This window comes from Canis lupus, chromosome 9, assembly GCF_003254725.2.
Source record: "Canis lupus dingo isolate Sandy chromosome 9, ASM325472v2, whole genome shotgun sequence".
NCBI lineage: Eukaryota > Metazoa > Chordata > Mammalia > Carnivora > Canidae > Canis > Canis lupus.
Window position 1 is genome coordinate 24,842,284 of NC_064251.1, and position 26,317 is coordinate 24,868,600.

At 50.4% G+C, this 26,317-nt stretch overlaps 1 protein-coding gene across 1 annotated transcript in view; it reads right to left on the reverse strand.

Annotated features, from left to right (window-relative positions):
• Nucleotides 1-4,948: 4,948 nt before the first annotated feature.
• Nucleotides 4,949-26,317, reverse strand: part of ARHGAP23 (Rho GTPase activating protein 23) — a 72,532-nt gene continuing 51,163 nt past the window's right edge. Inside the window, exons 17-24 of the mRNA XM_025440808.3 lie at nt 25,852-25,930; nt 23,148-23,221; nt 22,791-22,880; nt 21,874-21,999; nt 14,283-14,324; nt 13,611-13,707; nt 11,480-11,511; nt 4,949-7,499 (exon numbers count right to left, since the gene is read on the reverse strand). Of these exons, the coding sequence (XP_025296593.3) occupies nt 6,405-7,499; nt 11,480-11,511; nt 13,611-13,707; nt 14,283-14,324; nt 21,874-21,999; nt 22,791-22,880; nt 23,148-23,221; nt 25,852-25,930 (1,635 nt within the window). The 3' untranslated portion in view covers nt 4,949-6,404. The remainder of the gene's footprint in view (nt 7,500-11,479; nt 11,512-13,610; nt 13,708-14,282; nt 14,325-21,873; nt 22,000-22,790; nt 22,881-23,147; nt 23,222-25,851; nt 25,931-26,317) is intronic.

A 26,317-nucleotide genomic window follows, 5' to 3' on the forward strand; every position in this document is an offset into this window, starting at 1 on the left:
ACTTATTTCACTTAACATAACACCCTCAAGAAGCATCCATGTGGGCAGCCCCGGTGGCCCAGCAGTTTAGCGCTGCCTTTGACCCAGGGTATGATCCTGGAGACTCAGGATCGAGTCCCACGTCAGGCTCCCTGCATGGAGCCTGCTTCTCCCTCTGTCTATATCTCTGCCTCTTTCTCTGTGTGTGTGTGTGTCTCTCATGAGTAAATAAATGAAATCTTAAAAAAGAAAAAGGGGGGGGGCAGTCCTGGTGGTTCAGCGGTTTAGCGCCACCTTCAGCCCAGGGCGTGATCCTGGAGACCTGGGATCGAGTCCCACGTTGGGCTCCCTGCATGGAGCCTGTTTCTCCCTCTGCCTGTGTCTCTGCCTCTCTCTCTCTCTCTGTGTCTCTCATGAATAAATAAGTAAAATATTTTTAAAAAATCCATGTTGTTGCAAAAGACAAGATTTCATTCCTTTTCATTGCTGAATAATATTCCATTGTATATATAATACCACACCTTTTTTATCCATGCCTCCATAGACCGACACATAAGTGGCTTCCATATGTTGGCTATTGTAACTAATGCTACAATGGACATGGAATTGGGGGTGCATGTATCTTTCCCAGTCCCTGTTTTCATTTCCTTGGGATAAATACCCAGAGGTGGAATTACTGGGTCATATGGTACTTCTATTTAATTTTTTTGAGAAACCTCCACACTGTTTCCTATAGTGGCTGCATCAATTTACATTTCCACCAACATGTTCGCTTTTTAATCTTTCTTTCTTTCTTCAGATTTTATTTATTCATGAGAGACACACAGAGAGAGAGGCAGAGACACAGTCAGAGGAAGAAGCAGGCTCCATGCAGAGACCCTGGTGAGGGACTCGATCCCAGGACCGCAGGATCATGCTCTGAGCTAAAGGCAGATGCCCAACTGCCGAGCCACCCAGGTGTCCCTAAAAATGATAAAATTAATAAAACTAAAAGTTGGTTCTTGGAAAAGATAAAATTGGCAGAGATTTAGCTCTTTTTTCTTGGCCAGTCTAGCTATATATTTGTCAATTTTGATGACCTTTTCCAAGAACCAACTTGTAGCTATATTGATTTTCTCTATTTTTTTCTATTTTCTATTTCACTTATTTCCATGCTTATCTTTATTATGTTCTGCCTTAGGCTTGCTTTAGGATTGGTTTGCTCTTCTCTTTCTAGTTTCTTAAGGTGAAAGGTTAGGTTATTGACTGGAAATCTTTCTTTTTTTCTAATACAGACATTAACAGCTATAAATTTACCTCAAAACATGGCTTTGGCTACATCACATTCACTTACAGCTGTTGTGTTTTGCTTTCATTCATCTTAAGGTATTTCTTTTTTTCTTTTATTTATGAGAGAGAGAGGCAGAGACACAGGCAGAGGGAAGCAGGCTCCATTCAGGGAGCCTGACATGGGACTCAATGCCGGGTCTCCAGGATTATGCCCTGGACCAAAGGCAGGCACTAAACCACTGAGCCACCTGGGCTGCCCGATCTTAAGGTATTTCTAATTTCCCCTATTATTTCTGCTTTGACCCACTGATTATTTAGGAGTGAACTTTACTAGTTCTACATATCTCTGAACTTCCCATTTCTTCTGTTATTTTTTTTAAAGATTTATTTATTTATTATTTGGCAGAGAGCAGGGAGAGGGAGAGGGATAGAGAGAATCCCAAGCGGACTTCCCCGCTGAGCACAGAGCCTGATGCAGGGCTCAGTCTTACAAACTTGAGATCATGACCTGAGCTGAAATCAAGAGTCAGATGCTTAAGTGACTGGGCCAGGTGCTCCTTCTGTTATTAATTTCTAATTTAATTCCACTGTGGTTGGAGAACCAACTTCATGTGATTTCAATCCTCTTAAATTTATTGAGGCTTGTTTTACAACCTAGCATATGGTTTATCCTGGAGAATGCTACATGTGCACTTGAGAAAGATGTGCATTCTGCTGTTGAGTGGAATCTTCTTTAGAATTCCATGAGGTCTAGTTGGTTTACAGCATTACTGATCTGCCTTAGTTGTTCTGTTATTGAAGGTGGGTGTCGAAGTCTCCATTATTTTGAATCGTCTACTTTCCCTTTAATTGTTAGTTTTTGCTCCAAATTTTGTTGTTAAAGCATATATATTTACAATAATTTTATCTTCTGTTTTTAAAGATTTTATTTATTTGAGAGAGAAAGAGAGAGAGAGAGAGGCACAAGCAGGGGGAGTGGCAGGCAGAGGGAGAAGCAAACTCCCCGATGAGCAGGAAGCCTGACACGGGGCTCCATTCCAGGACCCTGAGATCACGACCTGAACTGAAGGCAGACACTTAACCGACTGAGCTGCCCAGACACCCCAATAATTTTATCTTCTTGATAGACCCTCTTATCATTATAAATGTCCTTCTTGTCTCAAGTAATAGTTTTTGTCTCAAAATTTTATAGCTACTCCAGCTCTCTGTTGGTAACTCTGTGTGGCATCTATTTCTATCCTTTTACTTTAAACTTTTTGCGTCTTTGAGTCTAAGGTAAATTTCTTATAAACCGCATGTAGTTTGATCGTGTGCTTAAATCTATCCTGCCACTCCCTGCCTTTGATTGGGCTGTTTGTACCATTTATGTCCAACGTACTCACAGAGGAGGTAAGATTTATGTCTGCCATTTTGCTATTTTTTAACGTCTTATGGGCTTTTTATTTTATTTTTTTTATTTATTTATCCATTTATGATAGTCACACAGAGAGAGAGAGAGAGAGAGGCAGAGACACAGGCAGAGGGAGAAGCAGGCTCCATGCACCGGAAGCCCGATGTGGGATTCGATCCCGGGTCTCCAGGATCGCGCCCTGGGCCAAAGGCAGGCGCTTAACCGCTGCGCCACCCAGGGATCCCTTATGGGCTTTTTATTGTTGTTTCCTATTTCTTGATTCCTGCCTTCTTTTGTTAAGATGGATATTTCCTAGTGCATCTTTTAAATTCCTTGTTTCACTTATAGTGTTTTTTGGAATGATCTTCTTAGCGGTTGCTCTGGGGATGACAATTAGCAACATCTTCACTTACAATAGTTTGGCTTTGGGGCGCCAGGCTGGCTCATTCAGAAGATGAAGAGCATGTGACTCGTTGATTTCAGGGTCATGGGTTCAAGCCCCACATTGGGTGTAGTGGTTACTAAAAAAATAAATAAACTTAAAAAGAGAAAATAAACAATATAGTTTGGGTAAATACTAATTTAATCTTAATAGTGTATAAAAACTTTGGTCTAGCACATTCCCTTTCCATATCTTTGCACGATTATTGTCATACAAATCTCCTCTGTACAGGTTATAAGCCTGCCAACACAGTTTTGTAATTATTGCTTTATGCAGTTGCCTTTTATTTTTAAAATAATGGGCTTGAAATTTCATTTTATTTTAAAGTAGGTTCCCTGCCCAACATGAGGCTTGAACTCATGATCCCGAGATCAAGAATCAGATGTTTTACCGACTGAGCTAGCCAGGAACCCCTATGCAGTTGCCTTTTAAAGACAAAAAAAATGAGTTAAAGACAAAAAATTACAAATAAAAAAAAGTTTATACTTTCATAATATCTATGTAGTTACCCTCGCTGATGCCTGTCATTTCTCTGTGTGCATTCATGTTATCATTGAGTGTACTTTCATTTCGGCTCGTAGGCCTCCCCGGAGTATTTCTCATTGGGCAAGCTTGCTAATGACAAATTGTTTTTCCTTCCTGGACATGTCTTCGTTTCCCTTTGTTTTTGGAGAGCACAAGGTTTTGATCCATTCTCATCCAAAGCCTACTACAGCCTGGAGAAGATGGTCCAAAGGGCCAATAACCTTAGTTTTAGGTCCTTTCTCTTAGATTTATCCTGGCTTCACCAACTTACTAGCTGTGTGACCTTGGACAGGTCATGTCACTTCTCTGTGCCTTAGTTTCCTCCTATATAAACTGGAAATAACAATGATGAGCTCAAAAGTGTTGCAGGACTGAGTTAGGACTTGTAAAGCCCTTGGGGCCTGGTATGAGCCCACGACACTAGCTGTGACTTCATTTGCCAGACAAAAATAACCTGGGCGGTGGGAAAGGGTAAAGAAAGGAAGGAGGGGGATCCCTGGGTGGCGCAGTGGTTTGGCGCCTGCCTTTGGCCCAGGGCGCGATCCTGGAGACCCGGGATCGAATCCCACATCGGGCTCCTGGTGCATGGAGCCTCCTTCTCCCACTGCCTGTGTCTCTGCCTCTCTCTCTCTCTCTCTCTCTCGGACTATCATAAATTAAAAAAAATAAAATAAAATAAAGCCATTCTAAAAAAAAGAAAGAAAGGAAGGAGGACTCAGCGAGTGAGCTCTACCCAGCTCCAGGGCTCTCCCCTAGGTTTTGATGACTGTCACCTGCTTCTCCTACAGGATACTAGGCTCATCGTCACAGGCAGTCTGGAAGCTAGCAGAGGCAACCATAGAACCATGACATTGAAGGAAGCCCATCCCATGTTGTAAACTCACACATGTGGCCTAAGATAATGGGCAAAACCCATTCTTGTTCTCTCAGGATATCGCACAGGTCTGGGGTGCCCATGATGACGCCAGCCAGGATGGGCCTATTGGTGGCCTGGGCCTTGTCCAAGTCTCCTGTCTGCTGGGCAGTACCTCTGGACCATTCTGAAGGTTCGGGCAGGCCTGAGAAGGAAGGTGCCCAGGCACCTACCTGGCCTCTGGAGGAATTCAGAAAGCAGATGCACATGAAAACCTCTTGCCCCATTGAGGGTCAGGCACCCTTCCATCTTGTATTCTGCACCTATGTCACTGCTCATGCAAGTCCCCGAGAATACCTACAGAGCTACCGGGAGGCAGAGGTTTGCCTCCACTCTGCCAGCCCCCGGCCAGCCCCTCACCCCTTCTCCATCCTAGCCCCACTTCGGCCCTTTCCTCCCTTCGAAACAAGCGACACAGCTGACTCGTGCCTCAAGGAAGGCCATTTATTTCCAAGATATAGACTATACTTTTAAGACAGGACTTTTCAGAAGCAGGAAATCTTAGTTGTCGCCTAGAGAGGTGTGTCAAGGACACAGTGAAAGGAGACATGCGCACGTGGGGCCAGAGGCTTATCCAACACTGTTACAACACTTTTTTAAAGGAGCAAAACATCTTTAAAAATCCTTATAAATTCTTTATAATATGTTACACATTTAGAGACAATATTTACAATAAAAGGAAGAGGGAGGGAGGGAGGGAGGAGAGTGAACTCTACTTTACAGCAAATCTTTGCATAAAACGAGAGGACTGATAGACATGGCAGTGGGGTTCACAACCCCACCTGGGCTTCCCTGGAATAAGTGAGGGCGTGTGTGGGGAGGCCTGGTGGTCTGAGGTCTATTTACAACATGTGGGGAGAAGGGGAGGGGGCTGGGTCCCGCCCATCCTGAAGGAACAGCCCAGCTCAGACCCCATAAATCAGTGTGTGTGTGTGTGTGTGTGTGTGTGTGTGTGTGGTGTGTTTGAGAGAGAGAGGGAGGGAGGGAGGGACAGAGAACAAGAGAGAGAGACCGAGAGAGACACCAGGGATGTTTACTACGCCCCCTCCTACAGGGAAGGAGGTGGGGGTCTGTGTGCCTGAGTTGTGGAAGAAGCAGGCACAGCTGGAAGAATAAAAGGACGGGCAATGGAGGTCTTGGGAGGGGGGCACACTGGACCCTCCCAAAACTCGCTGGGGAACTGGCAGCTAGCTCCTCATGGTCACCACGCCTAGTAAGGGTGGTTTAGAGGTTGGCAAAAAGTTGGTGAGGGGAGTAACCCTGGTAAGACTCAGCCCTGCCTCTGTGGAGTGGCCCTAGCTTCCTTCTCTGGCTCTGACAAGCAGCAGGGGGCAGGATCCCTGGATGCACCAAAGGCAAGAAGCCCCGGGGGGGGGCAGGCAGGTGTGTGGTGTGGGGCAGGCCAGGAATCAAGGGGGCGGGAGGGGCAGAAGTTGCCACGGAAACATCTTCTGACAGTGACTGGCACAGTGGCACACATGCCCTGCGTCCCAGGGACACTACCCCCTCCATCTCCTCTCCCCTGACATACATACACCCCGTTCCCCTCAGCCAGGAGCTAGGAGCTACTAGGCAGGGGCAGAGGAAAGATGCCAAGAGCCAGCATCACCCTGTGTCTTTCCTTTAGTCTGAGACTTGGGGGGTCCTTAGCCACGCCCCGTGGCCACCAAGGGTCTCTAAGAGCAGCACGAAGGGCCCACTCTGCCACAGAGCCCCAGCAGCCCGTGCCTCCGGTCTCCCCGCTGCTCTGACGGCTGCGGGGGCCTCTGGCCTGCCCACGTCCTACCAGCCCCGCACACAGACTCGAGGGACGCCCGGGGGACAAGGGGAGGGGGCCGCAGGCCACAGAGGCCTGGGGGAGGGGACCGGCGCTACGGGGGTGCTGGTCACAGACACTGATGGAGGCGGGAGGCGGCCGAGCGGCGCGGGGGCTGGCTCTGCAGGGCCCCCGGGTCCCCGGGCGGCAGCGAGGGCGCCGCCGCCGGGGCCCGCGCCTTGGTGGACTCCAGGCTGCTGAGGCCCGAGTCTTTGTTGTCGCTGTGCGCCCGCGGGCCCGTGGGCTCCGGGGGGCCGCCGCCGCCCAGCTCCTTCCACTCGTTGAAGTTGAGGTCGGTCAGCGGGCTCTGCACCACCACCGTGTGGCGCCGCCAGCTGCTCCGGCGCCGCCGCGTCTCGGGCGACAGCGGCCGCCGCAGCCGCACGGCCAGCATGTCGTCCGCGGTGCCGCGGAGGCGCAGCCGCAGCGCCTCGATGCGCGACGGCCGCGAGCCCAGCGCCGCCGCCGCCGCCGCCGCCGCCGCCGGGGGGCGCAGCGACTCCTGGCTGCTGGACGAGGCCGAGCCCGGCGGCTCCGCGGCGCGGCCCCCGCCCCGCCCCGCGCCCCCGCCCGCGCCCGCGCCCCCGCCCCCGCCCGGGCTCTCGGCGTCCGGGCGGCTGCGGGCCAGGCGGCGGCGCGCCAGGGTGTCGCAGGGCATGAGGCGGTGCGAGCTGAAGGAGGGCCGGCGCGCAGGGCGCCCCCCGGGCCCCGCGCCGGCCTCCGTGTCCGTCTCCACGTGGCTCAGCTCGCTGCGCTCGTCGTCCGCCTCGTCCCCCGCGCCCGGCCGCCGGCCGCCGGCGCCCGAGCACACGCTGCGGTCCATGGTGGACAGCGTGGAGTAGCCCGAGACGATGGAGCGCGTGTCCGCGGCCGGCCGCTCGTCCGGCGCCGCCGGGGGGCTGAGGCGGCCCGGGGCCTCCGGGGGGGGGGCGGCGGCGGCGGCGGCGGCGGCGGCGGCCGGCGGCGGCCCCTCCGGCTGGTCCCGCGCCCCCGGCGCCGGCGCCCCCGCCTCGGGCTTGTGCGCCTCCTGCTCCGAGTCGTCGTCGGTGCTGCTGCCCAGCCCCCGCGCCTCCCGCCGCTTCTTCCGCTTGCGGTTGACCGCCGAGATGAAGGAGATCGCCAGCATCTCCCGGGCGTACGGCTCCTTCTTGGGGGCCCACGAGCCCTGCGCGGGAGATAGGCCAGGATGCAGGAGGCAGGAGGCAGGAGGCCACCCGCACCGCGGCACACCCCCCCCACCCCCCGCCGTCGGCCCACCCGGAACGCGGCTGCCCCCGCGGGAGCGTCCCCCCCCAGCCGGGAGACCGCACCGGCACCCGCCCCCGCTCCGGCCTCCGTCCACACTTTCGGCTCCTCCGAGTGAGCTGGGGCCCGTCCCCCACCTCCGCCCAGCTTCCACCCCATTCCCGTGCACAGCGCTAGATAAGCCCTTTTACACACAGCTCTGGTGGGAACAGTCTCTCAACAGGGAATACGCCTGGCAGTTTGAACCCGCTTCACATGTACTGCCCCGGATTATAACCACCAGAGCCTGGCGGGACCTCCCTGATCCAGGCTTCTATCCCCTCCATCTCCACTCACCCCCACCTGGGAAACCTGCCTGTCCACCTGCGCTGCATGTATGGGCCTCTCCAGGGCAACCGGCCCAAGGTCACTTCCCCTTCCCACTGCAGCCCACAGGCTGGCATTTCAGGCTTCCCACCTGCACCCCACCCACAATCCCCAATCTCACATCAATCCAGCCCTCGGCTCTTCGGCCAGAAGTGGCCACACAATCCTGCACAATCTAATGGTTTGCGTTGAAGCTGCTCCCCGAGCAGTGATTTCCCATGCTGGGCAACTTCCTGCCCTATTCTCACTGCTAAGCCCCTGTGGGTGTTTTCTGGCCCCGGCCTTCCATGATGCTCCAGCAGAGCCCACGCTGCCCATCACCGGCCAACACCAAACTATCTCTTGAACTCCAGAACTCTTCTCACAACGGTGAATCCAACGGTGAATCGTCTCCAGCAAGGTTTCTACAAGGACCTGAAACTCACCTGTCTGCAACCACACTACACTCCCTACTCCCCAGCCCCAAACCACCTGCATTCATGTTCCCCACCTTAAAGTGATTCCCGGCCTCCTTCCTCTCCCCTGTTTCTTCTCAATTCTCCTGAAGTGACTCTCAAAGCCAGCCCATCTTCACCATCCTCTTTCCAGACCCTCACTCTGCCTTTTCTGGGCTTTTCTGCCTTCTCTAATAGGACTCCCTGCCTCCACCTTTGCCTTACCCCAGTCCCTCCTCCAGAGCAATCAGTCCTTCTAAGACTAGGCAGGAATCCCATCACCTCCAAGACTCTGCAGGACCCCTCCACCTCCATCAGGATGAAGCCCAGACTCAGGGCCCTTCACAATCTGTTCCCAACTTTCCCAGCCTAAGGTCCTCTCTACCCCAACCCCAACACAGCCTTCACTCGAGTGATACCCACCTGCCAGACTTACTTGCACTTTAACACTGACAGCCCACCACCCCCTGGCCCACCCTTTGTGCTTGATAAACTCTTAAGTCCTCCTACTAGGCCCAGCTCAAACATGGCATCCTCCATGTATCTACCTCTCAGTCCTCCCATAGCCCTTTGAAAATACATCTACACCTGCTCTTCTCCCATCAGGATAGGTCTGTTTCCACAGGATCTGTATCAAACTCTGACTTCCTTGAGAGCAAGGTCTGTGGCTAATCTGTGTTTGCATCCATGGCTCCTAGCACAGTGCCTGGCACATAACAGGTGCTCAATAAATATTAAGTGAATGGACAAATGGGTGAATGCAGTCCCCTTGACACAGGAAGCCCTGCAGAAGCAGAGGCTGAAACTGGTCCCCCTGTTGGCTGGAATGGCCTGCCCTGTGACCCCTCTTCATAGGTCACCTCCTGTTTCAGCCACAGCATAATAATGGAGACACAGAGATGTCTCATGTGGCCACCGCAACCTATGTACTGTCCCTCACAACAGCTCATTCTGAGAAAGGTGAAGCATGTCAGGCAGTCAGGATTCAAAGAAATGTGGCTCCTGGGCTGTGGCTGTCAACATGGCATGACTCCAGAAGGCAATCCTTGGAGTTGTGAGATATGGCAGCTCTGCTGTGATCAACCCAAAGCACAGGGTGGCCAGTGCCACTTTCTCTTCTGGCCAATGCTCTCTGAGAGACTGGAGAGGCCACTAGGACCATCTGATCAAATTATCCTCTCATCCTTGCTAGTTACAGAAGCAGTGAGGTCATAGTGGTCACTTCCAGGAATGCAGAGGTCAGGAGAGGCTCTGGAAAACCAGAGGCTAGCAGGAGCAATGGGTGGAAGTTACATGCAGCTAGATTCAGCTAGATTCAGGTCACTATAATGAATTTTCTCTTTGCCCTGGCAATATTATGATGGAGGAAGCTCCCTGCCCCACAGGTGTGCAGTCAGAGGTTCTATGGAGAGGTTGCAGAGGACCTCTGTACCAGACTAAAGCAGCCTTTTTCCTTTCCTTTCCTTCCCTTCCTTTTTCCTTCCTTCCTTCCTTCTTTCTTTCTTTCTTTCTTTCTTTCTTTCTTTCTTTCTTTCTTTCTTTCTTTCTTTCTTTCTTTCTTTCTTTCTTCTTTTTTTTTTTTTAGACAGTATGTGTGCAAGCAGAGAGGGGAGAGCAGAGGGAGAGGGAGAGAGAAATCTCAAGCATGAGAAGTGCAGAGCCTGACACACAGCTCTTCATGACCCTGAGATCATGACCTGAGTGGAAATCAAGAGTTGGGCGCTTAACCAATTGAACCACCCAGGTGCCCCCCAGATACATAATGAGCACCTGTTTGGTGTCAGGCACACTGGGCTTACTATGACCTGGCCAGTCCTTAGAGACCCAGCTAAAAATGAGTCCAGTCCAGTCAACAATGTTTAGTGATTTCATCGACTACTAGGGACAGAATTGTGTCCCCCTCCCCAAATCCATCTGCTGAAGCCAGTGTATTTAAAGATGGGAGGTAATGAGGTTGTGCCATTATGGTGGCATTAGTCCTCTTATTAAAAAAAAAAAAAAAAAGACGCCAGAGAGCTAGTTCTATCGCACACGCTCTCTCTCTCTGCTATATGAGGACAAAGCAAGAAGGCTGCCATCTACAAGACAGGAAGAGAGCTCTCACCAGAAACTGACCATGCTGACACCTTGATCTTGGAATCTAGCCTCAAGAACTGTGAAAAAAATAGATGTTTGTTGTTTAAGCCACCCAATATGTGGCATTTTGTTTTGGCAGCCTGAGCTGCCCAAGACAATGCCTTTGGCCATGAAGCTCTAATCTAAAGGCTCGGCAGCGATCCTCACCTAATGGGCTGTCTTAGAGGGCAGGCTCTGGAGCAGGCAGGAGTAACTGGCTACGAGAGCTGGTTCAAAGAGCCAGCTTTGAGGGGATCCCTGGGTGGCTCGGCAGTTTAGCACCTGCCTTCAGCCCAGAGCGGGATCCTGGGGTCCCAGGATCGAGTCCCACATCAGTCTGCTTCTCCCTGTGCCTGTGTCTCTGCCTCTCTCTCGGTCTCTCATGAATACATAAATTAAATATATATATATATTAAAAACAAAACAACAACAACAACAAAGAGCCGGCTTTGGTTTCACTGATTTTCTCAATGTTTTCAATTTCATTGATTTATGCTCTTATCTTTATTTCCTTCCTTCTGCTTGCTTGCTTTGGGCTCTCCAAAAAGTGTCGTTACTAGAGCAGACATATTTGTTGGTATCCCATTTATGGAGATAAATACTAGGCCTCGTTGCAGAAACGGCAGGTCACAAAGAGGTTAAGCATCTTGCCTGACGTCCCGGAGCAACTGAGTGATGCAGCCAGGACTCAGACCCAGGACTGTCTGTGCTTCTAACCACTGGCCCCCTGACCACCTAACTGCCAAGTCCTGACCACCTAACTCCCAAGCCAGATCCTTCTCTTCCCCCGGATGCCTCACGGAGCCCTGCGAAGGGGAGCAGCTTCTCTGCTTGCCTCGCATACACGTACTCCCTACCTTCCATCCCAGTGACCAGGAATCTTCCTCAGGGCCCAATGGCCATTCTCCCAAGTCCCCTGACCTAAAAGCAAAGAGCAGGCTATCTTGGACAGGGATAAAGCCTTCAGAATGGCTTTGGCACTCACCTTGGACTTGGCTGAACTGCAGGTGGTAGAGTCTGTTGGCGAGAGAGAGAAAAACGAAAGTTAAATTGGAGCAAGAGGAGGCTGTCCTGTGAACACAATTCCCTCTCCTCGGAGGCTTCAGAAACCAGGGAGTTCAGACACCTGAGATCTCCCCAGGTCCTGGGAGTGTGATGGACTTCTGATGTCATTTCCTAAGGGACAGGGATGGAACGAACAATGATGTCAATTGCCACTTCCTTTTGAGGCAGAAGGTGACATCAGGCTGCCAGTCCCTAGACCCTCGTTTGCCAGGGTCAGGGCCAAGGGCGGGCGGTGCTTTTCTTTGGGTCTAGTTTCTCCCCCCCTCCCCTTCTGTCCCTGTTACTCTGAAGCACTGGAGAGAAAATGGCAAATACGAGATGCAGTCCACGGAAACCACAATGAAACACAGCAAATCACAGATGCTCTGGAGAAATGGAGACCACACAGTGCATAGACGGGTGGGTGCCCTACATCTACCTCCACCCCACCCCAATCCCAGGACAGGAGGAAGAAGACGGGCCCTGTGAAAGATGGAGTACAGGGGCAGACAGCAGGTGGGTGAGACACAGGAGGTAGAGTGGGCTGGTGATTAGGGCCTTGCCAGGCTCCATCTCCAGACTCCAGGTCAATCTGCCCTTATGGGGCAAGGCATCTGTTCATCACCAGAGTTATGAAGAAGAGTAAATCATCACATCCGTGGGACTTGGGTCCCACTCCCTTAATATCATTGGGGGTGGAGAAGGAACCAGAAACGAATCCTGGTAGTGTCTTCTCCGGGACTGGGGAGGGAGCGGGCTGCTCTAAGGATCTCCCTGGGGTCAGAAGGGGCAGTGGACAGGCACAGTTAATCCACACTCTCTGGCAAGCAAGTGAGACCTCCTCCCCGGCCCTCCCCTGCACACAGTGAGAAGAGCAGATGGCTGACCACACAGTGACACACACAGGGCAGGGGTGCGGCAGCAGGTGATTAGAAGAAATGGGGGGCTCCTCTCTGCGACCCCCACCCACCTGGTCCTCTGGCTCCCTCCCCGGCCTGCCTCTGGTAACTAGAGGGGCTGTGGTATACCTATGTCAGAGGCAGGAGCAGTCAAAATACAAAGGGGAGGCTCAGCCATGGAGTGGGACAAGTTAATGCCTTGAGCCAAGAAGGACTGCTCTGGGCTACGCTGCTATGAGGGTCCATGCCCAGAAAGAGGACTAAGGGGCTGAGTGATCAGGGGCTCTGGTTTCAGAAGCAGGAAGAGCCAGCCCTTGGAGGCAACTGAGGCAGGTGCCACAGCTATAGAAAGGCTTTTAGGGATGACATCCCTCATGTCTGGACAGTCTGGGTCCCCCTCCAGCCAAGCCTCCCCCTGTCCAGATAACCAAAAGTGGCCAGGCTGGGCACAGAAAGAAGGCCAGAGTCTGGGGACTGCAGAGAGCAACCCCAGGTGCCCTGACTTCCTGGCAAGGGGATAGGATCTGGCTCCAACAAATGCCTCCTTCCTCCTGAGAAGGGGCTTTCAGATGAGAGGGTCAGGGAGGTGGTGGTGGTGGGGGGGCGTTGCTAACAAGCATGGGTAGCTGGAGTGTCACATCGAGGTGCTTACAACCCGGGACCTTTCTGCCTGCCCCTCAGGCCTGCCCAGCCTTCTTATAATCACCCGCCACTGTTAGTGACCGAGGCCGCAATGCCACACTGTACCCTTTAAATCTCCAACAGGTCCGCTGGAGGAGAGGAAGAAGAGAAGAGAGGGGCAGGGTTCAGGGGTGGGAGGAGAGCACAGGGAAAGGAGAAAGGAGGGTGGAGGGGTGCAAGGAGAAAAGGAAGAAAAATTAAAAAGAGCAACATGCCCAGAAGGACACAGCCCATGAGAAATAAAAAGCTCAGGAAGGAAACCAGTGAAGGAGGGCAAACAAAGTCCCTCCCCAGCCCAGGGGCAGCTGAGCAGATGAGGAGGCAGGTGCACAGGAAAGCTGGACCTCCCCAGAGAGGAGAAGGCCCTGCCACGGCCCAGTCTCTGTGGTGGGGGCAGAGCAGGGAAGCTAGGCATCTGGCCAGGCACCTGGGACCCTCAGGGATGTGGATCCCACCCCACTCCCACCCCTTCCCAGGCCCCCCCACACTCACCTGAACCTGGGTCACCAGGGGGCACCGTCCTGCCAATGTTAGGCAGGAGGTACTCAATGTTGGGCACTGACTGAGGCTCCTTGTCATCCACAGGAGTCTGCAAACAGGAGGAGGGTCAGCCAGCATGCCCTCAGGTGGCTAGACTGTGGATCCCGCAAAATGGGGTAACCCGAAGGCAAAGCCCACAACTCCCCCATCAAACTGAGGCTCACTGGGGCAACTGTCTCTCTCATCAGTCAGGCACTCTGGAGGATAGGTCCTACATGTCCTCCCATTAGACTGCTTTGTGCCTTCCCCAGCACCTTGACTGAACCCCTAAAGGCTGGAGGCAGGAGCTGTGTCTCCCCCATCAGACTGGACTTTCCTAAGACCTGTACCCTCCACAGAAAACCAGATGGTGGGGTCTGCCTTTGCCATTGGATTCAGTTTTCTTAGGGTCAAGCTTATATCTCCTTCCTCAGACTGGGGGCTCTCGTGAAGGCAAAGATTGTGTTTTCTATCAGATTAGAGGCTCCTGAGGAGAGGGTCTATGTTTCCTCCATCAGACTGGGAAGCCCTGAGGGAGGGACCTTCCCCGACTTGAGTCTTGCTGCCTGCCCCCTCCTGGCCCCCAGCCCAGGATAAGGGCCAACCTCAGACCAGACACCCCCACCCCACCCCCGCATCACTTACTCTCTCTCCCTTGTCCTCATCATCGCTGAAGAACCAGTCTGACTGCAGAAGAGACAAAAGGAAGTGGTGAGCTCAGCATGGGAAGGCGCTAAGGGAAGATGGAGACATGGGCTCCCGATCTGCACAGTCCAAATGGTTTCACTCAGATGCCAGATGGAGTGGGGCAGGAGGGGGCACCAAGGGGTGAGGGTCCCCACCTCATGCCTGGTTACTAGAAGTCCCCAAGGGAAGTTGATGAAGCCCAGGACCCAAATCCATAGATTATGAGAAACTCTTGGGGAGAGAAAAGGTCGGACCCCAGTGTGGGAGGGAAACGCAGCCTGGTTGGGGAAGGCGCTGAGGATTGATGGAGGGCTGGCTCAGGGAGAGCTTTTCGGCCTGTGGCCTGTGTGTCACTAGACCTCGTACAGTGCACCAGTGCAAGCGTCTGGAGCTCCCTCCCAACAATAGGCCAGAAGTGGGGACAGCAGCACCATCTAGTGCTGGTCCAGGCCACTGCAGGGAGTGGGCCAATCACAGATGTCCCAGCTGTGTACCCCTCACCGGCACTGGGGCAGCAGCCCCTCCCCTGGCCAGAAAAGTGCCTGGAGGGAAGCGTTAGGAGGTTCTCTGAAGGGCACGCAGGCAAGGGTTTTCACATAAATGCCAAACAGGATAGAAAATAGTGAAAATCCCACTCTTGAATACATTTTGTGATATGTGAGAAATCTTGAAGATAAAAACCCAAAGTTTTCTGAAAGACAAAAACAGACTGCTTACACATGAGCAAGTATTAGCTGTAACTAGAACTTACAGCAGCAAGACACAAGAAGACAATATTTTCACTGTATTGCTAGACTTAAAAACGCAGGAATTTCAAACCTAGAATTCTATACCCTGCTAAACTCTCAACTGGGTATAAACTACAGCTTTTCTAAGACATCAAAAAGCTGACTGCACAAAGACTGTCTTAATTGTGTACATGAGCATATAAAGAAATGACTCCAGGGTGGAATAACAAGCTCTGAGAAGGATGGACAGTAGCATAGAAAAGTCCATTGTCGATCCAAGCAAGGATACTCACACACATATACAAATACAATCAAAGTATATACATCACACCGTGGATTTCAAATGCAGAGGGAGAAACCAGTGACAGGTGAGCATACATTAATGTACTTGGCTTTCAGATGTGGTGGAAGACAATGGATATTGATGAGCTTTAGAAATAGTCAGAGAAAATGAAACATAAGTATGGGCTGTTATAATTGTATAATTAAACACAGTACAGGCTTTATAAATTGTGTAATTTTCACATCAGGAGAATAAAAATCAATTCATCTAAAGCAAGGTAGGACAGATCGAAAAGAAATAAAATGAAAATGGGGTAAATAAATGACATTTAAGATAACAGAGATAAGGGACGCCTCGGTGGCTCAGTGGTTAAGCGTCTGCCTTCAGCTCAGGGTGTGATCCTGGAAACCCAGGATTGAGTCTCACATCGGGCCCCCAGCATGGAGCCTGCTTCTCCCTCTGCTTATGTCTCTGCCTATCTCTTTCTGTGTCTCTCATGAATAAATAAATAAAATCTTTAAAATAAAATAAAATAAAATAAAATAAAATAAAATAAAATAAAAAAGATAACTGAGAGAAATCCTAACAGTATAGAAATTAGAATCAAGCCAATGAGTTCACTGATGAAAATTAAAACACACAGATTTGGGGTGCCCAGCTGGCTCAGTTGGTAGAGTGTGTGACTCTTGATCTTGGAGTCATGAGTTCAAGCCCCATGTTGGGCAGAGAGATTACTTTTAAAAAATAAAAATAAAATACTGTTTGTTTAAAAATAAATAAAGTAAGCATAGAGAAGGTGGATTGGAAGGACATGTATTAACCTTTTAGAGTGGGTCATTATGGGGGGGCAGAGTGAGGGTAGGAATGAAGGTGGGCATAAGACTTGCAAGTTGATGACCATGTGCCATGAACCTCAGTTATTATTTATCATAATTGGGCATATTATTAACACAAATAAGTGGCACAGAAGAGAAATAAGAAAGAGAAGAGAGGACAAGAAATAATGCAAGATCTAGGGGTGCCTGGGTGGCTCAGTCAGTTAAGTGTCTGCCTTCAGCTAAGGTTGTGATCTCAGGGTCCTGGGACCAAGCTCCAAGCCGGGCTCCCTGCTGAGTGGGGAGTCTGCTTCTCCCTCTCCCTCTGTCCCTCCCCTCCACTCATGCTCTCTCTCTCTCTCAAATAAATAAATAAAATAGTTTTAAAATAATGCAAGATCTAAAGTCTGTCGTGTCAGGTTCAAGTTCACCTCAGGTAAATGACCTATTTACTTATCTGTAAAATGGGCATAATAGGAGTATCTACTTCTAGAATTGTGGTGAGAATTAAAATGAAATCCCATATAGCTATTATAAAAAAGATTAGAATACCAAGTGTTGGCAAGGATGTAGGGAAAAGGGAATCCTCACGCCCTGTTGGTGGGAATGTGAAATGGTGCAGCCACTATGGAAACCAGTATAGAGGTTCCTCAAAAAGTTAAAAGTAGAACTACCTTATGATCCAGCAATTCCACTTCTAGGTATTTATCTGAAGGGGGGAAAAAAAAACACCAACAAGAAAAGATATCTGCACCCTGACGTTCACTGCAGCAGTTTTTATTTACAAAAGCCAAGATACAGAAGTGACCTATGTGTCCATCAATGGAGAAATGGATAAAGAAGATGTGGTATATATATATATAACATGGAACATTCCTCAGCCATAAAAAGAAGGATATCAAAAAAAAAAAAAAAAAGAAGGAAATCTTGCCATGTGTGACCACATGGGTGGACCTCAAAGACACTATGATAAATGAAATATTTCAGACAGAGAAAGACAAATACCGAATGATCTCACTTATGTGGCATCTAAAACAAACAAACAAATAAACAAAATCCAAGTTCATAGGTAGAGAGAACAGACTGGTGGTTGCCAGGAGTAGGGTGAGGACCAAGTAGGTGAAGAGGGTCAAAAGGTACAAACTTCTAGTTATAAATAAGTCATGGGGATGTAGCATAGAGCATGATGACTATAGTTAAAAACACTGTATTGTATATGTGGAAGTCACTAAGAGAATGACTCTTAAAAATTCTCATCACAAGGGGCACCTGGGTGGCTCAGTTGGTTAAGTGTCTGACTCTCGATTTCTGCTCAGATCATAATCTCAGGGTCTTGGGATTGAGCCCTGCGTCAGGCTCTGCACTCAGTGGGGATTCTGTTGGAGATTCTCTCTCCCTCTCCCTCTGTCCCTCACCCCACTCTCCCTTGCTTTCTCTAAAATAAAATCAAACTTTAAAAAAATTCTCAGGATCCCTGGGTGGCTTAGCGGTTTAGCGCCTGCCTTTAGTCCAGGGCATGATCCTGGAGTCCCAGGATCAAGTCCCACATCAGGCTCCCTGCATGGAGCCTGCTTCTCCCTCTGTCTGTGTCTCTGCTTCTCTCTGTGTGTGTGTGTCTCATGAATAAATAAATAAAATCTTTAAAAAAATAAAAATAAAAAAATTAAAAACTAAAAATATTCTCATCAGAAGAAAAACAATTGTACCTATACATGGTGATGGGTGGTAACTAGACTTATAGTGCCGATCATTTCACAACGTATACAAATATCGGATCATTATGTTGTACACCTGAAACTAATATAACGTTACATGTCAGTTATAACTCCATTAAAAAGAATTTTTTTTGAAAGATAGAGCATGCCTGCAAGCAGGAGAGGGATGAGGCAGAGGGAGAGGGAGAGGATGTCAAGCAGGTGCCAGGCCCAGTGCAGAGCCCAACCCCAGGCTCTATCTCATGACCCTGAGATCATGACCTGAGCTGAAATCAAGAGTCAGACACTTAGGGGCAGCCCGGGGGACTCAGTGGTTTAGCACCGCCTTCAGCCTGGTCCTGGAGACCCGGGATCGAGTCCCACATCGGGCTCCCTACATGGAGCCTGCTTCTCCCTCTGCCTGTCTCTCTCTCTCTCTCTCTCTCTCTGTCACTCATGAATAAATAAATAAAATCTTAAAAAAAAAAAAAGTCTGACACTTAACCAACTGAGCTACCCAGATGCTCCCCTCCGTTTAAAATTTTTTAAAAATAATGAGATCCTGTATGTACAACACATTGTTAGTGTATAATAAGCCAGCCTTTAATTCGGTTTGAGGGTGCCCAAAAGTGCTGTGGGAACCCAGAAGTCTAAAGGAAGCTTCCGGGTAGCCCAGAGGCCTCTGGAAGAATGCATGCTAGCTGGTGCCACCCTGCTTTTTGCATATACAGTTCCCACTGCCTGGAATGCTTTCTCCTTTCTCTGCCTGGCTAAATTCCTTGGGGCCTTTTAAGATAATTCAAGTAGTCCTCCCACCCCTCCCACCTCTTGGTCCCTCTCTACCCCTGGGGCAGGGGCGGGGCCTTCCACCAAGCTTCGCTAGCTAGCTGCAGCCCAGAAAATGAAGTGACATCTGTGTCTCAGCACCTGCATTGGCCTCTGGCATGAAATCATGCCCATCAAGTCAGTAACGGAGATCAGAGATCGCTAATTCAGAGAACACTTCCTAGCTGCTAGGTGGCTTTTGAAGTGTTTTACAGCCATTAACTCACATAACCCTCAACAACTACTTTGTGCCATAAGCATTATTATTGTCTCTACGTTACAGATGAGAGGGTAAGTAATGTGTTTAAGGCCACACAGCATGCAAGGAGCAGAGGCAGAGGTGAACTCAGGCAGGCTGGCTCCAGAGCCAGTGCCCTTCAACAGCTGCCTCAGTGCTTCTCAGCCAGGGTGACTCCACTCCCCCACTCCCCAGGGGGCACTGGCAAAGTCTGCAGACATTTTCATTGGTCACAACTGGAGGGATGTTCCTGGCATCTAGCCAGAGATGTTGCTAACCATCTTATAATACACAGGACAGCCCCCCCCCCCCCCAAGAAGAATTACCTGGCCCCAAAGGTCACTAGTACTGGCACTGAAAAATCCCAGTGTACATAGAGGAGGAATCAACCACGTTTGCCAGGGGAATAAAGGAATGAATGCTCTTTGGATTTCAGATGACTCAGTGAACACGGGTAAGAGCTGGCGACAACTTGCCACTGAGAGGGTTGAACAGCTGGGTCTGCACACTTCCACCCTGCCATGATCGATCATGTTGTGTGACCCTAGGCAAGTCACTGCCTCTCTCTACACCTGTTTCCACCTCCTGTAGGATGCGACAATGGGTCTCCATGCCTTATAGCCCCTTCTGGCTCTGCTGTCTAAGAGTTCCACAGAAGACAGGAGCCCCAGGTAGAGAGGCCAGGTAACAGCTGTGGCTGGAAGTCCAGCAGGAGGTCATGTCACCCAGACCCTCAACCATCCACTCACTGGCCACAGACTCAGCCAGAGTCAGAGCACGGTCTCTGCCAAAGTCCCATCCTGCCTGGGCTCTTGACTACACTGAGCCTTGGCTATAGGGCCTCTGGACTAGAGAAAGACCAGCAAACTTGCGTGGGTGGACTTCAGTGGACCACGGAGGGGGTAGCGCATTCCCTAGACAACTGTCCAGGCTGATTATGTTCAAGTGCCAAGGAGGCAGAGAACAGAGAGTCACCAGCTGCACTAGTGCCCAGGAATGAATCCCTGAGTGGGAAAGCCCAGACGGGTGAAACTCAATAGCCACTCATTCATTCATTCATTCATTCATGCATTCATTCAACAAACCCTTAGTGTTCACCATGTGCCAGGCACTAGGCTGGATGCTGGGAGTAGTCCTATGAAGGAGATAGATTGTGTTCTTCCTCCCGGCAGCCAGCCCAAAGGAAGGGCTGCTACTGTCTAGGGACTCCCTCTTGGGGGCCTAGGGGAGGGTAAGTGCACACACTGGGCCTCCTTTCTCCCAAAGGCTGCTATTCCTGACACTCCAGCTGACCACAGGCCTTGGGCTTCCAGGGGCTTCTCCAGGAGCCATGGGGCTAGTCTCCCTCTCTTCCGCACTGGCCCTTTCCCAAAGCACATGCCCATGGGGGCTCCAGGGGCTACCTGGGTTAGGTTGGGGAGCTGAACTTTTCCAAGGGAGATAGCTTCCCCAGACTAAGGCCTCATTCAGGATCCCTGACACTGCCCAGCAGCCCTGGTCTCCCTGGCAGTTCTGGAGTGCTGCCCTCCCCCGCCGCCGCCCCCCTGCAGGGCTGGTGGTCCCAAAGTTTTTTTTTTTTTTTTTTAATTTTTATTTATTTATGATAGTCACAGAGAGAGAGAGAGAGAGAGAGGCAGAGACATAGGCAGAGGGAGAAGCAGGCTCCATGCACTGAGAGCCCGACATGGGATTCGATCCCAGATCTCCAAGATCGCGCCCTGGGCCAAAGGCAGGTGCCAAACCGCTGCGCCACCCAGGGATCCCCGGTGGTCCCAAAGTTAGCAAGAAAACAGGCTCTGATGTTCCCTCCTGAGGCTCAGAGCCCTGACCACCTAGGAAAGGAAGGAAATAAGCAGGCAAGGCCAGTCAGCATGACCAAAGTCTACCCTGCTGCCTCGCTTCACTGCCCCTGGCCAGTCAGATCAGCTCTAGGAAGGACCCATGAGTCTGCCCTCCCAGTAGGGGAAGAGGAAAGCACAAACTTTGGTCAGACAAAGCTGGCTTAGAATCCTGGGGCTGTCACTTATTAGCTGTGTGACTTTGAGCAAGTCACTTTGCCTCTCTGAGCACCAGTTTCCTTATCTACAAAATGGAAGTAACATGACCTGGATTCTCTTCCCTAAAGCATCTGTGACATTGCAGAGCCTGAGGACCCCGTTCTCCTGGCCAGCTGCCAATCTTATTTCTCCTAGCAGGAGGGGGTCTATTCCCTCCACAGGCCATAGGGAGATTTGGAAATGGAAAACGTGATTTATAAAAACATTCCTGAGTGCCCCAGAAGGGGGCGGTGCTGTCCTGGGTTTGGCTCCAGAGGACCAAGGCCTCCTGCGCCCTCTGCTGGCTGCTCTAGGTTCTCATCCCATCATGGACAAAAACTATCTAGAATCCTTAGAGACAGTGGGGTTGTGGTGTCCCTGGGAAGCCATGAGAAGGCAAGACAGCAGCCGAGGACATACAGAGCACAAGTGCAGGATCCCACCTCAGCCCTTGCTCTGCCCTGTCCCACCCATCACCCTCCACTGGGCATCACCACTTGGCCCCCAAAGCCTCAGTGAGGCCAGCAAGGCCGAGTTCTGCTGCACCTGTTCTACTTGCACCTGTCTGCTTGTTTCTGCCAGGACACTTCTCCTGGGGGCCACCTTCTGAAGATGCCCCTGCATTCACTCCTTGGCTGTCCAACTCCGTAGCACCTTCCCTGACCTTCCTTCACCTCTGACCCTCACATGCATCTTGGAAGCTCAAGGGGCTCCTGATTCTCCTGCTGGGGATGAAACATCCTAGAAAGACAAGGATTCTAGGATCCACTGCTGTTTGGTCCAGAAACACAGCCCATCCCTTCTGAAGGGCATTCACCATCCCAGGAACATTTGTTTAAACTGTCTCCCCCTTCACTGGGCTCATCCACCCAAGCAGGCAGGAGCAAGCTGCCCAGGGGAACATGGCCACAGCCCAGGGTGGCTGCTTACATGCTGGATCAGCGTCTCCACAATCTTATAGCGGTCAGGCATGTGGGTCACCATGTCTGCCATGTTGTCCTCAGACGTCCTCACCAGTGTTGGCCCAAAGACCAGGGCCAGGTTCCTGGGCTCCATCTGGGTGAGGGAGGAAACCAGGTCAGTGTCAACACCCCATGAGCTCTGATCTCCAGTCCCCCATGCCTCCATCACTGTGGGCACCTAAGGCCTGAGCCCCAACCACATTCTGAGCTATGCTTGGCTTAGGGGATAGATACCTCCTTGCTGGGCATGGAGATGCCTGGTAAGTACAGCACAGGCCAGATTTTCAGCCTTATACATCCGCAGGTCTGGCAGCCAAGGGCAGTACCCAATCTGCTCATCCATACTGCTCTAACAATGAGAGATCCCAGAATAGGGAGGGACCTTCTGGAGGTTCTAAGGATATCTTAAAACTGGGAGAATTCCTATAGCTCCATTTATTTTCCCTGCTGCAGAACCAGAAGATGCAGAGGTTTGATTAGAAAAAAGCAATGCGGGGCACTTGGCTGGCTCAGTCTGTACAGCATGTGACTCTTGATCTCGGGGTTGTAAGTTTGAGCTCCACATGGGGTGTGGAGATTACTTAAAATAAAATCTTTTTAAAAAGAAAAGAAAAAGGCAACGCAAGAGATTCGAGCTAAATCTGAGGAGAGATTTCCATTGGACACTGTGGAACTGTGGTTCTCTGCCTCTGGGAGAACCTCGGAAACTCAGGAGATGACTCTCCGGGGGAGAAGCACAGAAAGGTGGGGTGGGGACAAAATGACCTCTAAGGAGGAAGGTGCGCCTAGAGGACCATGGGATTATCTGACCTGGAAGAGATTAGAATATGCTGAGAGGACCTTATATGCTTCCTTGCCCCACACTCTACACCAGAGTCCCCCCACCTTGTTTTTCTCCGAGTGGTCAGCAATGGTCTTCAGATGGCCCACGAGGAATTTGAGTGTTTCATAGTAGTGTCCTGGGAGATCTCGGATCTGAGAAGGAGTGAGAAGGGATATGGGTTGTGATGGCCTCCCCACCTCCCCACCACACCCCACAGGGGCTCCCACTGTCCTATCTCGGGAGTCTGGAAACCACCCTCTAACCAGCCCTGTTGGATAGATGGAGAAACTGAGGCCCATAGTGGAGCAGGGTCTCTCCAAGGTCACAGAAGGAATAGAAGGACTCCAGGCCTCCCAAGGTGATGGTGTCCTTCCAGCCTAGTCTGCCTTTTGCCTAAGGGCATCTCTCTCCCCCCTTACCAGCTTCCTGAGCGTCTTCATCCGCTCCCTTGAGTCTTCGATGCGGTTGGCCTCGATGAAGTCATTGTATTTGTCTAGAACACAGTGAAGACTCTTTAGAGAGGTGGAAGGCAGTCCTTTCTCTCACTCTCAGGGTGGGCTGCTCCCAAGCTGAAGAGACCCAGGTTGCTCCAGTTGGGAAAAGCTCTGTGGCCTTGTGTCCATAACACCTGACCTGGGGTAGCCCAGGTGTGTTTGTTTGGTAAGAAATAAGACCTGAGCTGCAGGTTGATAATGGCAAAGGGATCCTTGCCCCAGTCTCTGGGACAAGGACACCACGAGGTTAAAAGAGGAGGTTACCTAGAAAGAGCGAAGGGCCTTTCAGCCTCCTGAGCTGGGTCAAGATGCCCCCAACTCCCTTCAGAAGAAGCCCAAGGGGAACTTTAAAAAAAAATGGAATATGGGAAGTTCTAAAATTCATCTGATGAATAAATGCATAAGGATTGCTGAGAATATTTTGTAAAGGAAGAATGACGAGGGAGGATGTGCCCTATCAGATACTGAAACATACTAAAAACAACACAGCCAGAGCAGTCTGGGACCCACAGGGAGAGCTAACCAAGGGTAAGGACACAGAAAGGAGGGGAACAGGCCACGTGGGTCTTTACTATGTGACAAAGGCAGTATTTCAAATCAGTAGGGAAGGATGGAGGTGTCAATAAATGTCCCTGAGACAATTAGCTATATTGCTGGAGAAACGAAAATCCATTTCCTGCTCACATAATACATAAACACATTTAATTGCATTACAGAGCCGAATGTAAAAATTATTTTTTTAAAGATTTTATTTATGTACTTGAGAGAGAGAGAGAGAGAGAGAGAGATAGTGAGAGACAGCAGAGAAAGCAGAGAGAGCACGAGTAGGGGGGATAGGGAGAAGCAGGGTCCCCGATGCAGGGCTCAATTCCAGGGCCCTGAGATCATGACCTGAGCTGAAGGCAGATGCTTAACTGACTGAGTCAGCCAGGTGCCCCCCAAATGTAAAACTTATTAAGATACTGGAAACACAAGGAAGTATCTTCACAATAGTAAGGCCTTCCTAAATATGAGATGCAGAATACATAACAGCTTTGATGACACTTAGAATAATTGTTGACAATTCCTTACAATGCAAAGTCAATATGCAAATGGCAGACCAGGAGCAAACATCTACAAACACCCAAAATATACACAAGCTTGTCTCCTACAAATCAATACAAAAAAAGACAACCTAACAGAAAAATGGGCACACAGTCTGAACAGGAGATGAGAGAAAACAGAAAAGGTCAATAAATGAATGAAAAGATAGTTAATTTCCCTAGTAATGAAAGAAACAAAAATGAAAACAGTAATGAGATGACATTTTCCTTCTGATTAACAAAGGTATAAAATATTGATAACATCCAAGGTTGATGCGGGAGCAAATTCTCTCCTATGCTGTTGGCAAGAGTGTGAACTAGGGCTTTCTTCTCAGGAGACTGGACATGAGCTTTCAAAAATGTTGGCCAGGACCCTGACCTAGAAATTCTACATCTAGGAATCCACCTCGAGGACATCGATCCAGGTGTGCGGGGACACAGTTAATGAAAGTTGTTGCAACCATTTTTATAAGAGCAAAAACCCAAACACGACCCAAACTCCATCCATAGGGGAGTGATTAGGCAAACTATAGCCTATTCAGACTAGGAACTACTATGTGGTTGATTTAAAAGAAGAATGAGGTAGGGTTCTATGTACAAACATGAACGAATCTCAAAATTATAAGCCTCCTTTTGTTAAGGACAACCCCACCAGTGGCGTGCTGGAGCCCGCTCACACTGGCTCCTGAGGGCTGGAGGTGTTCTGTTCGTCCCGACTCCACGTTGGTGGTAGCTTATCCATGACTTGAAATAAGCCACGATGGACAGATTTGTACATGCAGACTGGAAAAATGCTAAAAATCAAGTTTTTTTTTCCCCTTGAGAGCCAGATGTTAAACATCTGCCAGCACACCTGTGAACTCACCCCACTCCAAACCCTATATCTGCATCTATATCTCTGTCATGGGTGTAAGAGGGCCCGGGAGGAAACACAACAGACCATTACTAAGCAGCTCAGCAAACATGAAGAGCTGGGCCCTGGAGCCTGATGCCTGGGCCCAATGCTGGCTCTGACACTTATAACCTGTGTGACCTTAGGCAAATGACTTCATCTTCGTTTCCTCATCTGTACAGTGGAAATAATAGTACCTACCTTTCAGAGTTGTTGAGAGGGAGCAGGGCTTGGCACATAGTCAGTGACCAGACAGGGACGAGAGGTGTGACAGGGACCTTTGTGTTCTCTTTCCTTGTATCTATACTAAGTTCGTTACAAGCACGTGTTTCCCTTGTATTAAAACAAAAGCCCCAGGAGGAAAGAACTAATAAACCCAATTTAAAAAGCAGTATCAGGGCACCTGGGTGGCTTAGTGGTGAAGCATCTGCCTTTGGCTCAGGGCATGATCCTAGGGTTCTGGAATCGAGTCCTGCATCAGGCTCTCCACAGGGAGCCTGCTTCTCCCTCTGCCTATGTCTCTGCCTCTCTCTCTCTCTCTGCATCACTCATGAATAAAATAAATAAAATCTTTAAAATTTAAAATAAAAAAACAAAAAGCAGTATAGACAGGTTTCTGTCCTCCTCCCATCCTCCGCTGCCACCCACTACTTACCATCAGTGAAAAGAGGCTCAGGTAGTTTTCGGAAGAAGGACTTGAGCAGACTGCTGATCACGTTGAGGTCTTGCCAGCGCTGGGGAGAGGGCAAAGACATCAGGCCCCAGGCAGGCGTGGTGCGGCGCGCATGCTTCCATGCTTGTCCAGCCCTCAAGCCCAGTCTGCCGCAACCCAGGCCCTCCCCGGGGAACACTCACAGCTGTGCCCAGACCATGGATCTCCAGGCTAAGAAGACTCCTCAGGGTGGTGGTGGCAGAACAGTCCCCAGCTGGGTCCTGGCCCCCTGAGCAAATGGCCCCAACCCCCTCGTGTTCCAGAAAGCCAAGTGGTCTCCAATCTTTGCCTACCCACAGAAAGTACCATCTACCTACCAGCTACCTGCTTTGGTGCAAGCATTGTGGGACAGAAGTAAGTGAAATCTCCTTGGTGACTGGGCTTCTTTGGGCCTCCTAGAGCCCCCTCC